The sequence below is a fragment of the Ceratina calcarata genome, unplaced genomic scaffold, assembly GCF_001652005.2.
Source record: "Ceratina calcarata isolate Rehan_Ccalc_2016 unplaced genomic scaffold, ASM165200v1 scaffold255, whole genome shotgun sequence".
NCBI classification, from domain to species: Eukaryota; Metazoa; Arthropoda; class Insecta; order Hymenoptera; family Apidae; genus Ceratina; species Ceratina calcarata.
This window is the reverse complement of record NW_017147566.1, coordinates 27,428-40,760: the sequence shown is the minus strand read 5'-3', so window position 1 is coordinate 40,760 and position 13,333 is coordinate 27,428. Positions and strand designations below refer to the sequence as shown.

At 39.5% G+C, this 13,333-nt stretch overlaps 2 protein-coding genes across 4 annotated transcripts in view; one reads left to right on the top strand and one right to left on the bottom strand.

Annotated features, from left to right (window-relative positions):
• The first annotated feature begins 38 nt into the window (after positions 1-38).
• The window catches only part of LOC108623167 (post-GPI attachment to proteins factor 2-like), an 18,402-nt gene continuing 5,107 nt past the window's right edge, over positions 39-13,333 (top strand). The window contains exons 1-5 of one of the 3 annotated variants that reach the window (XM_018021491.2): positions 39-134; positions 1,101-1,421; positions 1,499-1,766; positions 1,839-2,036; positions 2,288-5,829. In XM_018021491.2, coding sequence (XP_017876980.2) covers positions 69-134; positions 1,101-1,421; positions 1,499-1,766; positions 1,839-2,036; positions 2,288-2,421 — 987 coding nt within the window. In that variant the 5' untranslated portion in view covers positions 39-68 and the 3' untranslated portion in view covers positions 2,422-5,829. Of the gene's footprint in view, positions 135-681; positions 753-1,100; positions 1,422-1,498; positions 1,767-1,838; positions 2,037-2,287; positions 5,830-13,333 lie in introns of those variants that run through there. The other 2 variants (XM_018021490.2, XR_003388924.1) reach the window with 2 other exon arrangements.
• Positions 8,570-9,986, bottom strand: LOC108623148 (integrator complex subunit 12). Its single transcript, XM_018021460.1, has 3 exons — positions 9,567-9,986; positions 8,787-9,084; positions 8,570-8,724 (listed from the first exon to the last, which is right to left on the bottom strand). Exons 1-3 carry the CDS (start codon positions 9,984-9,986, stop codon positions 8,570-8,572), a joined length of 873 nt encoding a protein of 290 aa, XP_017876949.1.

Sequence of the window (13,333 nt, the reverse complement as noted above, 5' to 3'; positions counted from 1 at the left end):
GAAAAGGGTACAAAGTTGCCGCCATTACAAAATTGCGCAGAGTATACATATATACATAGGAATCATAGATGGCATTCCTAAAAACAGAAATTCGCAGAATAGCAGACGACACGTTTATATACACAAAGAGCCAGGTAATCATTTCCTCGATTTTCCGCATGAAGATCATAAATGAATATGAACGAATTAATAACTATTGACGAAGCATCGACGTTAACGAACAGTGATTAAATTCGAATACGTAACGGTCGAGAAGTTTAAATGCAGTCGTGCTGTTTATCCTTTACATACATATGCGGGGTTTGGTTCTAGTGCATACTTATCTATAATCTACGATTCGGCATTTTGAACGAGAAATCGTGATACTCGGGCAAGGCCTTAACCCATCCGCTAAACAAATTAACGACGTATCTGTTAAATGCATTATCCGATGGATCCGCGCGTAGATATAACCGCTCAAGCCGCGGAGTAACTTTCGACATCGGTTTCGTGCCAGGCGGGACAACACAACAGTAACAGGGAAACGATGTTCCTTTAACGATTTATCAACGAATCAATGCACGTTCCACGACAAATCGTTTATATTTCAACCGAAGTTCAGTGACTTAATCGTGAATTTCCTGCAGAGGTACATACATACATTACATTCGTATACATATATCGGGTCTCGTAATAAATCGCCTCCAGACACAAATGTCACGAACTTCGTGTTATCCGTGACAGCGTGCCTTTTGTTTGCTATAAATAGAAAAGTAGGTTGTCTTACAAAATCAATCCCGGAAACTGTATAATTGTCTGACTATGTTTAACATTTTTCTCATACATACATCTATCATAAAGAATTTCTTCTGTTCATAATCGTTCCCCGAGATCGCCCCTCTCTATTTCACGATCTCCCCATACCTACCGATCATCCAATAAACAGTGTATAATTCAGTACATAAATAACAAAGATAATTGCTCGTGCACATTCGCCAGATGTGTTAAACAGACTGATAACAATAGAGCTGCAACTGTCACTGTCATGTGACATCGTTGAATATTAAGTGTGTACAGTTCGTCTTTCTGTCATTACAAGATAGTTCTCTATTTGGTTTCAGGTGTATTATGAAAGTGAAAGTGCTGGTACTTCTCTGAACCAGACTGAGAGAAGGGAGAATCCTGATGTAGAAACTAAACTTTGGGACCTTGTATTATATACAATTTCCCATTCATTTACTTTGCGCATAAATGCCGGAGTATTGAATACGTTCATTATGGAGTTGAACAATGTGGGAAACAATAAAAGTTCCGTATACGTGTCGATATCGTTTAAGAAATTATGTTTAGCAACAGTGTCTTTACCTCTGGTTGCGCTTTTAATCTGCTTCGTCACGGCATATATCTTCCAGCAGGATGATATTCATGAAACGCACTGCAGAGTAAGTTCTTATATCTCAGTGTCCTATAGTTATACAATTCCGACTGTTATGTAACATGACGTGTACGTTTGTTCCAGGTTTATAACGTACTTCCATCAATTTCAGCCATCACTGGCGTATCCCCTCAAAGATATTTGTGGCGAATATGCATAGCATTACACCTAGGCCCTCGTTTAATCATCGCTAGTGTATATCATTCGTATTATTATAAAATACTCAAAACAATCGAAGACGTACCTTCCAGAATTAAGGGATGTAGACTTTTAAATTTATGTTACTGGCTGAGTATCGCAGAAGTAGCATCCCTCTGCGGTGTTACGTACATTTCGAACAGAGAAAATTATTGTAAGTACAGCATTCGAGGAACGATCGAGATTCACCAACGATTGGATTATAATAACTAATATTATCTTGCAGCTGTGCATGAGAAGATTTTCATAGCCTTTATGATTAGCTCGTTAACATATATGCTGACCCAGGTGAGATTGTGCCGACTCGTAACGCCAAACGCACGGAGTCTTCGGTACAAGCAAGCGCTTTTTATAACAAGTCTCGTTACTACCGTTGGACTTATCATTTTCTTCCTGAAGCACAGGTTACTGTGCCACGATCTGGGTAAGAGAATTTCTATATTTTAACATTTATTAATTGTAAGCATAGGTGACACTGCCGTTCCTGATATAATATATCTATATATACATGCATATGGTCGAGTGTATTTATGAAATTTTTTTTGTCTTCTCAAATAAATATCCACGAAATTCAGGGTAATTCATAGTTGATGATTGTACGTAGGATTAAGTTCGATGTTATAGATGGAAATGGTCGGAACTCCACGAGACTTACGAATATCTTTTTCCTAACAGCATTTAGCTGGTTTTCCTTATGCGAGTATGTGCTTGGCTCTGCAAATATGGCTTTTCATATAACCGTAATTCTAGACTTTCCCATGGAGCAGCTGGTTGTCGGGAACGGTTTACCCGCCTTAAAGGTGGATTAACTTGTAATATTTTATACTTATTATTATCTTATTGTTGTCATCAAAGTGCCTACTGCCACTGTCTGGAAGTGCTATTGCCAAAGTATAAAAAGTGACATGTTGTATACAACACGTACTGAGTATCCACTGACAAATGAACCGAACGATTCTAACTGAAATAAGTATGCGACGTACGAAATCAAAAGAGTTTCAGGAAAAATCAAATACTCTTAAGAGGAGACTAATGCAAACGGTGCATTGTACCCTGTTTTAATTGACGTTTATTAAAAAAAAAAGTATTTGTCCCGAGGTATATTCGTTCAGACGAACATTATTGTTTACTATGGATTTCCTTTATTTGAAGATTTGTTCTTTGGTGGATACGCAGTTTGGTGCACGTTTTCAATTGATTTGAGTGCGGAAATGGCGCGATGACTTAATAATGAGATACTCGTTTTATCAGTCTTCGACAAATTCGCAAAGTAGCTTTTACGTTAGCGTTTCTCTTTGTCGACGATGATTATTCTTATAAGTACGCTATCCAATCGTTTAACAAGTAACAGCACGATCGAAGGTAAAAATCAAAAGGGAAAAAGTAAAAAAAAAAAATGCAAAAAAAAGAATCTAGCGCTTCCAAAGTATGGCACCGGTATCTTCCCAGGCAATGAGAAAAGAAAACTTCAAATGGCCTTTTAGTTAGTAAAAATTTTGTAGCGATACAGGAGGAATATGTATCCTACATACAAACAATATTATGCATTGTCCACAGTAACGATAATTCATATTTAATTTCTATACTCGTACAGCCGATTTCGGGGGAATACACACAGTTTACCAATAATAACGGGAAGCGACGAATCGTAAATGTTAAATCCGCTTCCATAGGAGTCCTTTATAAATTAACTCTAGTCAATAATTAATTCTAGTCGTTTTACTTGATTTTTTTTCTAATCCATTTCAAGGACGCCACGTTTCCGAACTTCGACTCATTGTTAGCATGTAGGATGCATTTAGATTGTAACGCGTCTTTCGTTTTCGATGAAGGTATGTTCGCGAGATGTGTACTTAGTTTTAATTTAAGTCATCGCAAAAGTATTGTTTCATCGCTGTAACGGGCGAGGTTCCTCGTTTCTCTCAGTGGTCGTCTTGTACTGTGAGCTGCCCCTTTTTTGCTTAGAAATCCTGTACCCTGATTGTGATTTCTTTTGTGCGTTCATCCTCTCGTTCGATCGTCATTGCATCCACTTTTTTTCCATTGTTTTTAGTCACCCTTCATCGTTTTCCTCTGTTTGTAAAAGCCACGGTTCGTCGAGTCTCCTTCGTCATGTCCCTTTACTTTTCCTACGTTGGCATGCGCACATTTTTAATTGACGAGTTCGTTTTTTCGATAAGCTCTTTCGAGGACCACCTCGGGTTTTTCTTCAATCTCCATTTCAGATAAGTTACAAGGATCATCCTTAGGGTTCGACGGATAAAAGTAAGGGTCCCGGTTGTTCCAAGCGTAAAAGGTGGGCTCCTGTAAGGAGAGTCTTAATCCATTAAGATTAAGATTCCTTTACAGTTAGATACAGAGTCGACCGCGTAACAGTGAATCATTGTGACTTCGATCCTCCTCTTCGTTCGGTACAGCTGTAATATCGTTAGCATATTTTATCGCGCCTAAGCAACCGCGAGAGTCGTTATGCGAAACGAGGAGAACAAATGCGACGTAACAGGAACGAAGCAAGGAGTAAGTTACTCGATAATCATTTAATCTTATAGCAATACGTTGTGTTACGTACGATTTAATATCTAAATAGCCGTAGGGTCTTTAAACAATTGGCAGTTAAGTGATCGGGACACGAGGATAGACGTAGATACGCAAACGGAAAATGAAATCGATGATTATCTTGTATTAATACATATATATATTCCCGACCAAACCACGAACGTTACGTCCAAAAACGAAACAAATATATTACGGAGAAAATTAACAAAGTTAATTCAGATGACTGTTTGTAAGAAATTTTATAAACGGGGACTTCATCTTCCTCTTCGAGATACTTGTTAATTAATGTTTCGCGGAAAGAAAGAGCGAGCGAGAGAGAGAGAGAGAGAGAGAGAGAAAGAGAAAGAGCGCCACAAAAAATAATAAAGAAGGATGTTTGTGATAAAGCACTATTATAGTTGAACGTAAATCAGTTTCTTCGATTCCTCAGATGAATTTCAACGCTAAGGGAGAGGTGGTAAATAGACAACCGTTCTATCCTTGCAAATTTTATTTAACATTATGAGGAAATACATATATATATATATATATATATATTTTCATATAACAAACGTTTTTTTCTCGTATTTTTTTAACGTTTTATTTATTAACCATCGATGCGTTTTCGCATGCGTCTACGATTGCACAACCGTATCTTACGTTAATAAACAAAGAGTAATTAAAATAGGGCACGTGTGAAAAATGAAACAGGCATAAATCGCGTATGGTTCCCATCGTTACAAAATACTAAACGTTTGTAATTTGTCGCAGACGAAGTATAAGTATTTGGAGAACGTTGCGAATTAATTTTATTGATACGACGTCGTAGCCCGTGCCAAGTGATATATTAAAGATGCAAATGCGACGCGTGCATCGATCGCATTGGCATCGAATCATCGATGACACACAACAGATTTAAATTGGAATATAAATATGAAATATCTTTAATGAATCACTTGTTTCGCTTAACCATCGCTTCGATCGTTACGGTGACTTTCCTTAGTTTCAATTTTATCTGAATATATCGCAAACGTTGAACGAGCTACTGTATTGCTGCACTACACTGTTATACGTATACACGTATTTTTGTCTTTATAAGACAGTCACGAGCATAGCTTATTTACCTTAAAGTTGTACAGAGTGTTTTAAAGAGGGTAAACGATTTTAGTCTTGTTTGGGAGACGACAATTATCATCGATTCATTCTCGCACGCTGTGTCAAAGCTGATTTTATCGATGAAATTATACGATATTAATTAAATATTTGCTACCGTTGTACGTACAAAACGATCCTTAAGTTCTAACCGTAGGCGTAGGCTAAAAATAATCTCTCAAACAATTCTTCGAAACTCTCTTCTACCCTTGAGACAGCTTATATACATATACGAATGTACGAAATTAAAACGTAAGTACTACATTCGCATAATAAGTAAGCACGTTTTATCAGCCGTTTGTTCACCTCAGTAAGTATGTAATTTGATTTTACGTGAAGCTCGGGTTCACGATAACCGTCGGCATTATGTAAACTCGATTTCTATTCGAGGGGATCGTTCGCGGTCAATAGACGAAGAAATCTAACACGATTTACATATGTAACGCGAGATACCTACGCGAACACATTCGTTTTAATAAGCTTCGTACAATCGAAAGCTGTTGCATAAAACTTTGCCTGAAAAAAAAAAACGATAGATCGACAATACAGTTTCCGAGTGGAACGTAAGGGATTATAATTTATTTATTTTATTCGTTCGACGATTCCTCTGACTTCGTGTCAGAGACTGTGAACATCGACGTGGTCGTTGCCAGAACAGGCGACGATACACGTCGACGAGGTGGAACTCGCGGCAACCTTGACATGTGTCAGAATCTTTATTTAATTGATGTCAGCCATTTGGCACGATGACACTGTCACGAATTAGGCTGAACGTCCCTCCCCCGACGGCGACCACGGGGCGTCGTTCGAGTCGCAGGTTTATTATGTAAAGTAGATGGAAACGGGGCTCTGGAGCAGAGCTGTACGTTACCACCGTTGCTACGATTATAACGATTAGATTAATCGTGTTAATTATATTGTTAAGCGAAACGATGAAACAATGCCACGACACATTTGCACCTTGCTCTTTTCTTACACGTGTACATACGTAATTCATAGCGGATATCCAATGCACACGTACACACGTATACGTACTAACAGACACGCAGGTAGCGACGATAGTTTGTCAGCATAGCGAGAAACAAATTTTTATTGTTGAATCAGGCGAAGCGAATACGGTAATAGAGATTGATTTCAGAATAAAACCAGGCGATAATAAGTCGAAGGGAAATGTTCTAGTCTTACGGAGCGAATAGGCGACGTTAGGAACAGATTTTAGAAATATATACGATTATTATCTCATTCGTTTAATATCTCTAAATTATAGCATGCATGCACGCACGTTAGTAATTTTCGAGACGAGCTTTTTACTGTACAATCAACGACACGGCCGGATAAATTCGTGGCACTTGAAAATTACTAGCCACGCTCTTATCACATCGTGTCATTACTTGTTTACGGCGCGAGAATTTTCACAGGGTAGCTAATTAACTTTGTCTCGGACAAGTAGGAATAACGGCCAGTGCCGAGTTAATTGTTCGAATAATTGACTTACGAAGGGACGGACGAATCGGGACGAGAACCGTAATTCAAATCGTTTTCTTTATTCGTAGGGTCTACGTAGAACGTTTTTTAATAGAGTAACGATACTTAGTTACGAACGCAGATTTTAGGTATCGTCCGTGTAAGCTTGATAGATGCCGTCGTTACAGTTTGATTAGCAATAATAAAAAGTAACGAATATAAAAAAAAGAACATATCGTTTCGATGGTTTTCCATCTTTAGAAATTTCGTTTAAACGGTCCGCTAATTACAATTCATAAAAACTGAGTAGAGTATTGTATGTACAGGATGTGATGAACCTCCCTATTTCTGTTCACATCGCAATTTTTATTCACTGTTTTATTTCGAAGAAACATACAGCAAATTTGGATGTGTACAGAAATTGGGTAGAACTTGAGACGGAATTTTAATTCACGATTGATATGAGAAATTCGCATTTTATTTATTGACGTATTTTCTGATTTACTGATCGATCTTCTTTAAAGCGCGGATCATTCGATTCGATCGGATCTGTGATAATCGGCACAAATAGTCTTACGGTGTACAGTATTCTTGCGTTTGTATAGTAGCTACCAACTAGTCGCATTCTACGAAATACGTAATAATCCAGTGATGCTGCTTCGTCTATTTCGGAAACTCTCGCGTTTTATATTAGCAGCGTAACGAAATAGGAAGCAATAATTTTTGTCTGAAGTAAGCGAGACCTTTTATCACAGAACTTGCTCACGTTTAGAGCAGTTAAGTATTTTTGTGATTAAAACAATGCCTGAAATCCGTATTACTCTTAATTGTTAGCAAGCATAAGTGAGACAATTGGATCTGTTCTTTTCTCGTATTAATTTAAGGGAGTTATTAAAAGTTATTAGGTAAATGGCCTAAATGTATTATGAACGAAGGATCGATAGTGAAGTAAAATCCAGGGAAACTATGAGATTTACTTATATTTCTTATTTTCGTTCGAGCCACTCTCGTGACGATCCGAATTTTCATTGAATTATCAGAGATCGTTCTGCTCCGAATAAATCTAATAACAAATTCGTTCATGTTTTGCGGATTAAATGAAACGAGAAACGCAGTAATGACGGAGCAGGTAGTCGACCGAGTAACAATGTTAGACGGAAGATCGAGAGGGGAGCAAATAATTCGTTGGACGTTCGACGTGTTTCCGACGGGTCACGTGGATGATCAATTAAAACGAAAATAATTGAGCATCAAGTCCGATTAAAACTTCGGCCTGTCCCGCCGAAGGTAATTGAACTCCGTTGACCTTAATACTGCGAACGAATGAGCAAACGGAACGAGCCATACCGGCACGACGACAGAGGCAACTGGTGAATTACCAAAATAGAGGGTCGAGTGGCCATCGGCGTTTCCTTTTATTTTTCGTATCGCTTTACGTTCGTGTGAAGGTTCGTCAGGTTCTCCGCTCGCTAGTCGCGACGAGGAACATAGGTAATTGGCTTAAGGAACGGGTAGATTTACTGTGATTCGAATGATCTTCGGCGAGAGTATAAGTATGAGATTGCGTGGGTGGTTTTGAAATTTATTCAGAGTGAAAGAAAAACAGGTTTTCCCTTGTACATGTAATATTGTAATTAACTAATAAAGTGTACCGTGCATGTAGGTATGTCGATCCTTCTTCCCCGTCGCCTCTCGAACCCTGTGTCTTTAATTCAACTCCCACGCTTAATAGTTAATACAATTAAAAAGTAAATAGTCCGTTTATGTATTTTATACAAACTGTTTGATTTTTCGTTAAAAACTTTGTCATTTTATTACGGAACGAGTAACTGAGAGCTTCGAACCTACTCGTTTTCTCAACTGGTTCGATGATTGGGTCCACGTCGTCTTCTGATTCAAATGAAAAGAACCTTTAGTGACTAAAGCATCTTCGACTGCGCAACCAGGTCTTTGGGGTGCATCTAAATTCGCGAATATTTAGATATACGTTTTTTGATGAGAAAAATAATAGTTCGACATTTACCAGTTAAAATCTGTTCAACGTTAATCTCATTGTTCGACAGATTCCCGTTCGATTTTCCTGCCTCTTCTGAACTCGCAGTAGCTTCTTTAATTTTTACATCGACGCGCGATCGTTTTGGTTTCTTTTCACTGGAGTTTATCGGCGAGGTGTCCGTGCATTTTTTACACCGCCACACGATCCTCGGATCGTACACGTCGATGTCGACGACGGGGGGATGATGGCACAGGGGATGGTAGACTTCTTGACACTCTTGGCATTCCAACAGAATCAGTGGTCCCAGCTTTGCGCCGTTACAGATCTTTCATTCCGTCAAGTAAAGTCGTTCGTTCAAGTTTAATTTAAAATTTCAATGTATTCTGTTGCTAATAGCAAGCGATGTACATGTAATAATTAACCCTTTGCTCTCGGGCGAACCAGCAACTCGAGACGATTTTGAATATATTAGAGAAAAACTTTAGGGGTACTTCAAATTATTTTATACCCAAAAGAACAAATAATAAAATTTAATATTTATATAACTATATATTTATATAATATAATATAAATAAATAATAAAAATAAATAACAATTCAATCATTTTTATTAAATACAACAAAATCTGTTAAATATTACAGTTTGCAATTAGTTTTCGTGCCGGGCGTCGCTTGAGTACAAAGGGTTAAAGAATAGTTGCAACGATGCACGCGGATGGATTAGAACGTTAATTTCAATTAGCAATCGAGCGATAAACAAAATTAAATTAATAGATTAGACGTGTATTGAGGATAGCATCCGTGAGACCTTGCAGAGTAGTCCATCGCCTGATCCTTCGTCGGGAATAGATATCCTAGGAATCTCTCCCTTCTCGCTATAGTCCTCGACGTCCGCGTTAACTATTCTCATCGATTTCCAATTACTTTCAGCCGCGTTATTACCGGACAGCGGCTGGTTCCCGATTCTCCTACTAGCTACCACCCGCTTCCCACACGCTTCCGATTTCTCCGTGGCGAACGGTTTGCCGCGGGGCTTCGCGTTTTGCAAAAATCTCCTAGGCATCCTGGCCGTCAGAGTCTTGTCAAACCCGTACCTCCTCTCGATCGACGCGTCGAGCATTTTACGAAGTTTCTCGGCGCTGTCGTCTTCCGTCGAATGTAACAACGCCAACGCGTTCAAAAAATCCTCCTCGTCGACGTCCGACGTGTCCGACGTCTCCTCGTACATTACGTTTGATATGAAAATCTCCTTTTTAAGATCGCACGCTTGTTTCACAGCGGAACATTGTTTATTTTCTTCAGAGTGAATTTGCTATTAATTAAAAAAGGGTTCGAGTCAAGGGAACATTCGTGTTTTGAATTTTTCAAACAGTTTTTTAACGTTTGTGGATTTTTTTTTGTAATGAGAACTAGAATATTTATTTAAAAAATTAGTAGTTCTTACATAAGATTTTCAGTTTTCAGAAAGGTCCTATGCAATTTCTTTTTAACTCCACTCGTTAAAATGAATTGACGATGAACGAAATAATTAATCGATTAGTCCTGAAGTATTCGAGAAAAAAATTGTATACGATCTTTTTTTGTACGTAATAGGAGTATCTACAACTTTTATTTCAAGAATTTGTTGAAATTTTGACAAAAAAAAATTTTTCAATTTTTCCGAGATTTTTCCAAGAGGTACCCCTTCAAATTTTGCAAAATTTTCGTTTTTCCTCAATAACTCCTAAACCGTTCGAGATACGAAAAAATTGCACAGGACCTTTCTTGTAGAGGACGACGAGATCTACAATTTGCATGTAAAATTTTCTTGCTAGCATTAACAGTTAACGAGTAATTTGCAAAAAACTGTTTTTTCGTTTTTCGTCCATAACTTTTTAAATATTAATGCTAGCGAAAACTTTTTATACAGAAATTGTAGATCTCGTCGTCCTCTACAAGAAAGGTCCTATGCAATTTTCCCGTATCTCCAACGGTTTAGAAGTTATTGAGGAAAAACGAAATTTTTTGTCAAAAGTTCTCCATTTCGACGGTGGAATGGNACATAATCATATGTAACTCATTAAATATCGAAATTAGAAGAAAAATACATAGAATCTTTCTTATAGAAGACGTCAGGGGCTACAACTTCTATATAAAAAACTTTTCACTATCGTGAATAATTAACGAGATATTTCATCGCACGGTATCTGCCGTACGATGCCACAGACGAAGCGGTTAATAACTAGCTGTTTTCTATCGTTAGTACTGCAAATACATACCCGAGGTTTCGTCCACGTAAACGGGAATCTAACTAACGGAAACTACGTTTGAGAACATTACTGAAAACGCGTGGGGTATCGTGCGGTCGATCAATTCAATTACGCGGTTAATAATGATAGCCGTACGAACTTCATACGAGCGTCCATTGTGAAATGTGCCAAAGGAAAGTAGTTGGTATTTATCAACTCGAGTATCGACTTGCCCCGGCCGATTATGCATCGATAAAATTGCGTCGATGCACTATTGTTTTCCGCGTGGTGACAAGCCACAATTCCAACGTAACACGATCGACGAGTTATGACTATTTAGCGAAAGTATTTCGAGAGCGAAACGATACTCAGAAGAAAGAAAAACGACGGCCATTGTACTATTTATTTAAATTCTTCCTTTGATTAATTCATGGTTTGATTTATCGTCAATTCTTCCAAACGTTCTGTCGATAGAACGCACAGCGTTGTAAAACGCCGGGTGAGGCCGACGGGGGAGGGGTCGGTGTCGAGAAATTTCGGCGGTTTGGCTCGGGCAGTGGCCGATCCCGAAAAACCGTTCAATTATTATGGCTGACGCCGGCGGTGGCGGGTTTCGGGTGCTGCAAGCACGGTACCAGAATCGAGTGGAATCCAGTTGAGAAGCCGGGCTCGTTCGACGTCGAACGAGTGGGATTATTCGCCGGTCGGATCGGTAGCTGGAGCCGGGACAACCGGGGTTGGGGCCGGGACCGGAGAACAATGTCGGAAACGACGAGGACGGTATGCCGAGATATGCAGGATATCGCGCAGAACTGCGATCCTTCGAGTCGGACCGGCGCGGCGGAGCGGGTGCACCAGCAGCAGCAGCAGCAGCAGCGAGCGGGATCGTAGAGCTGTGTGCGAGTAAAGCTAGATACATATCCAGCCCCTATCGCCCCGACGCCGACGTCGCACGCAGACACCTCCGCGCGGTCGACTCACTGACACGGTACCCGAGGAGGATCTGCGTCGTCGCGCCGACGAGAAGGAGAGAATACGTCTAAGTGTATTATACCTCCGAGGGAAGCGCGCCTCGCCGTTCCACCTAAATATGTAATAATATCTACCGGAGATACCGGCATTCCTCGACCTCAAGAAGAATTCGATCAAAATGTGTCGCGATACTCCCCGGCTGGTATGCCAGGTGAGCTACGCGTCTCCCGCCTCCTTTCTCTTCTCCGCGACGCGTTTACGCTTCCTACGTCTTCTTCTGTGCCGACGTTCCAACCCCGCGTACCCTCTATATACACCCTTTTCGTTCCCCGAGATCAGAGTCTCAGATTTTCCTACATTCTTTCTTTTTTTTTTTTAAGGGTCGCATGGGATGAACGAAAATAAGGGTGGAGATGCTCGATTCGTCCCTCGATGAACCTCTCGTCGTATCACCTCGTAAATTCGGAAAACATTTATTATGAACGGTGGATGCTTCGCGGGGGTGAGATTCTTAGTAAGGCTTATCACAGTTCAGATTTACTGAAAGTATTAAAATATCTGAACCCCTCCGTGATACAATTTTATACATCGATGCAAATTTTCGATATGGATTCGAGGCTCATGTGATTCTTTTTGCGTCATTTATTGAACGAATCTGAGCAGTCGCGATTTCTGTAATAATTTCGTGTGTGGCAAACAGTTCGCGGTATCCGAATACAATCTGGTCATTGTTGCGACATCGCAAATTCAAGCCGGAACTAGAATTGGCCAGCTTCCGTGCTCCGCAGTTTGAAACAATGCCGGGACAATAGATGCAACTTCCGCGAAATGATGATTTCAAGTTTGTTCCAGTTCCGGCCTAACAAGTTTATGTAACAAACGCCGCGTTGCTTCAAGTTTCGAATACCTACGGCTAAGAAAAATTAATTATTCTAACGCGTTTACCCGATCCCATTCACAGAGTCTGCCAGGTATAGTGAACTAAAAGTTGTAGCCAGGTGAATCATGATTTTAATCCTGCACGGATTTCTCTCACAGATCGTGCGCGATTACTTAGGACGTTAGAAATTTATGGTCGGGAGAAGTGTTCGAAAACTAATTCTGATGTTTAGAACGTGGAGACGTCGGCTGATGAAACATTTCATGCGTCAATGACGCTTATTATCTGGGAATAGTAATAATCATGACTTTAACGGGACGGAAAATAGTATATAATTGACCAGCGCTAAAAATAGTATTATCGCAAGTCAAAAATAGGAATTTCGAGTATCTCTTTTAACGATGTATTGGCTATACAGTCAATCCCAAAAGTTTATGCACTTTAGAAACGCATTTTTTAAAAAGAAATCAGACGTCAGAAGAACATTGCTAATAA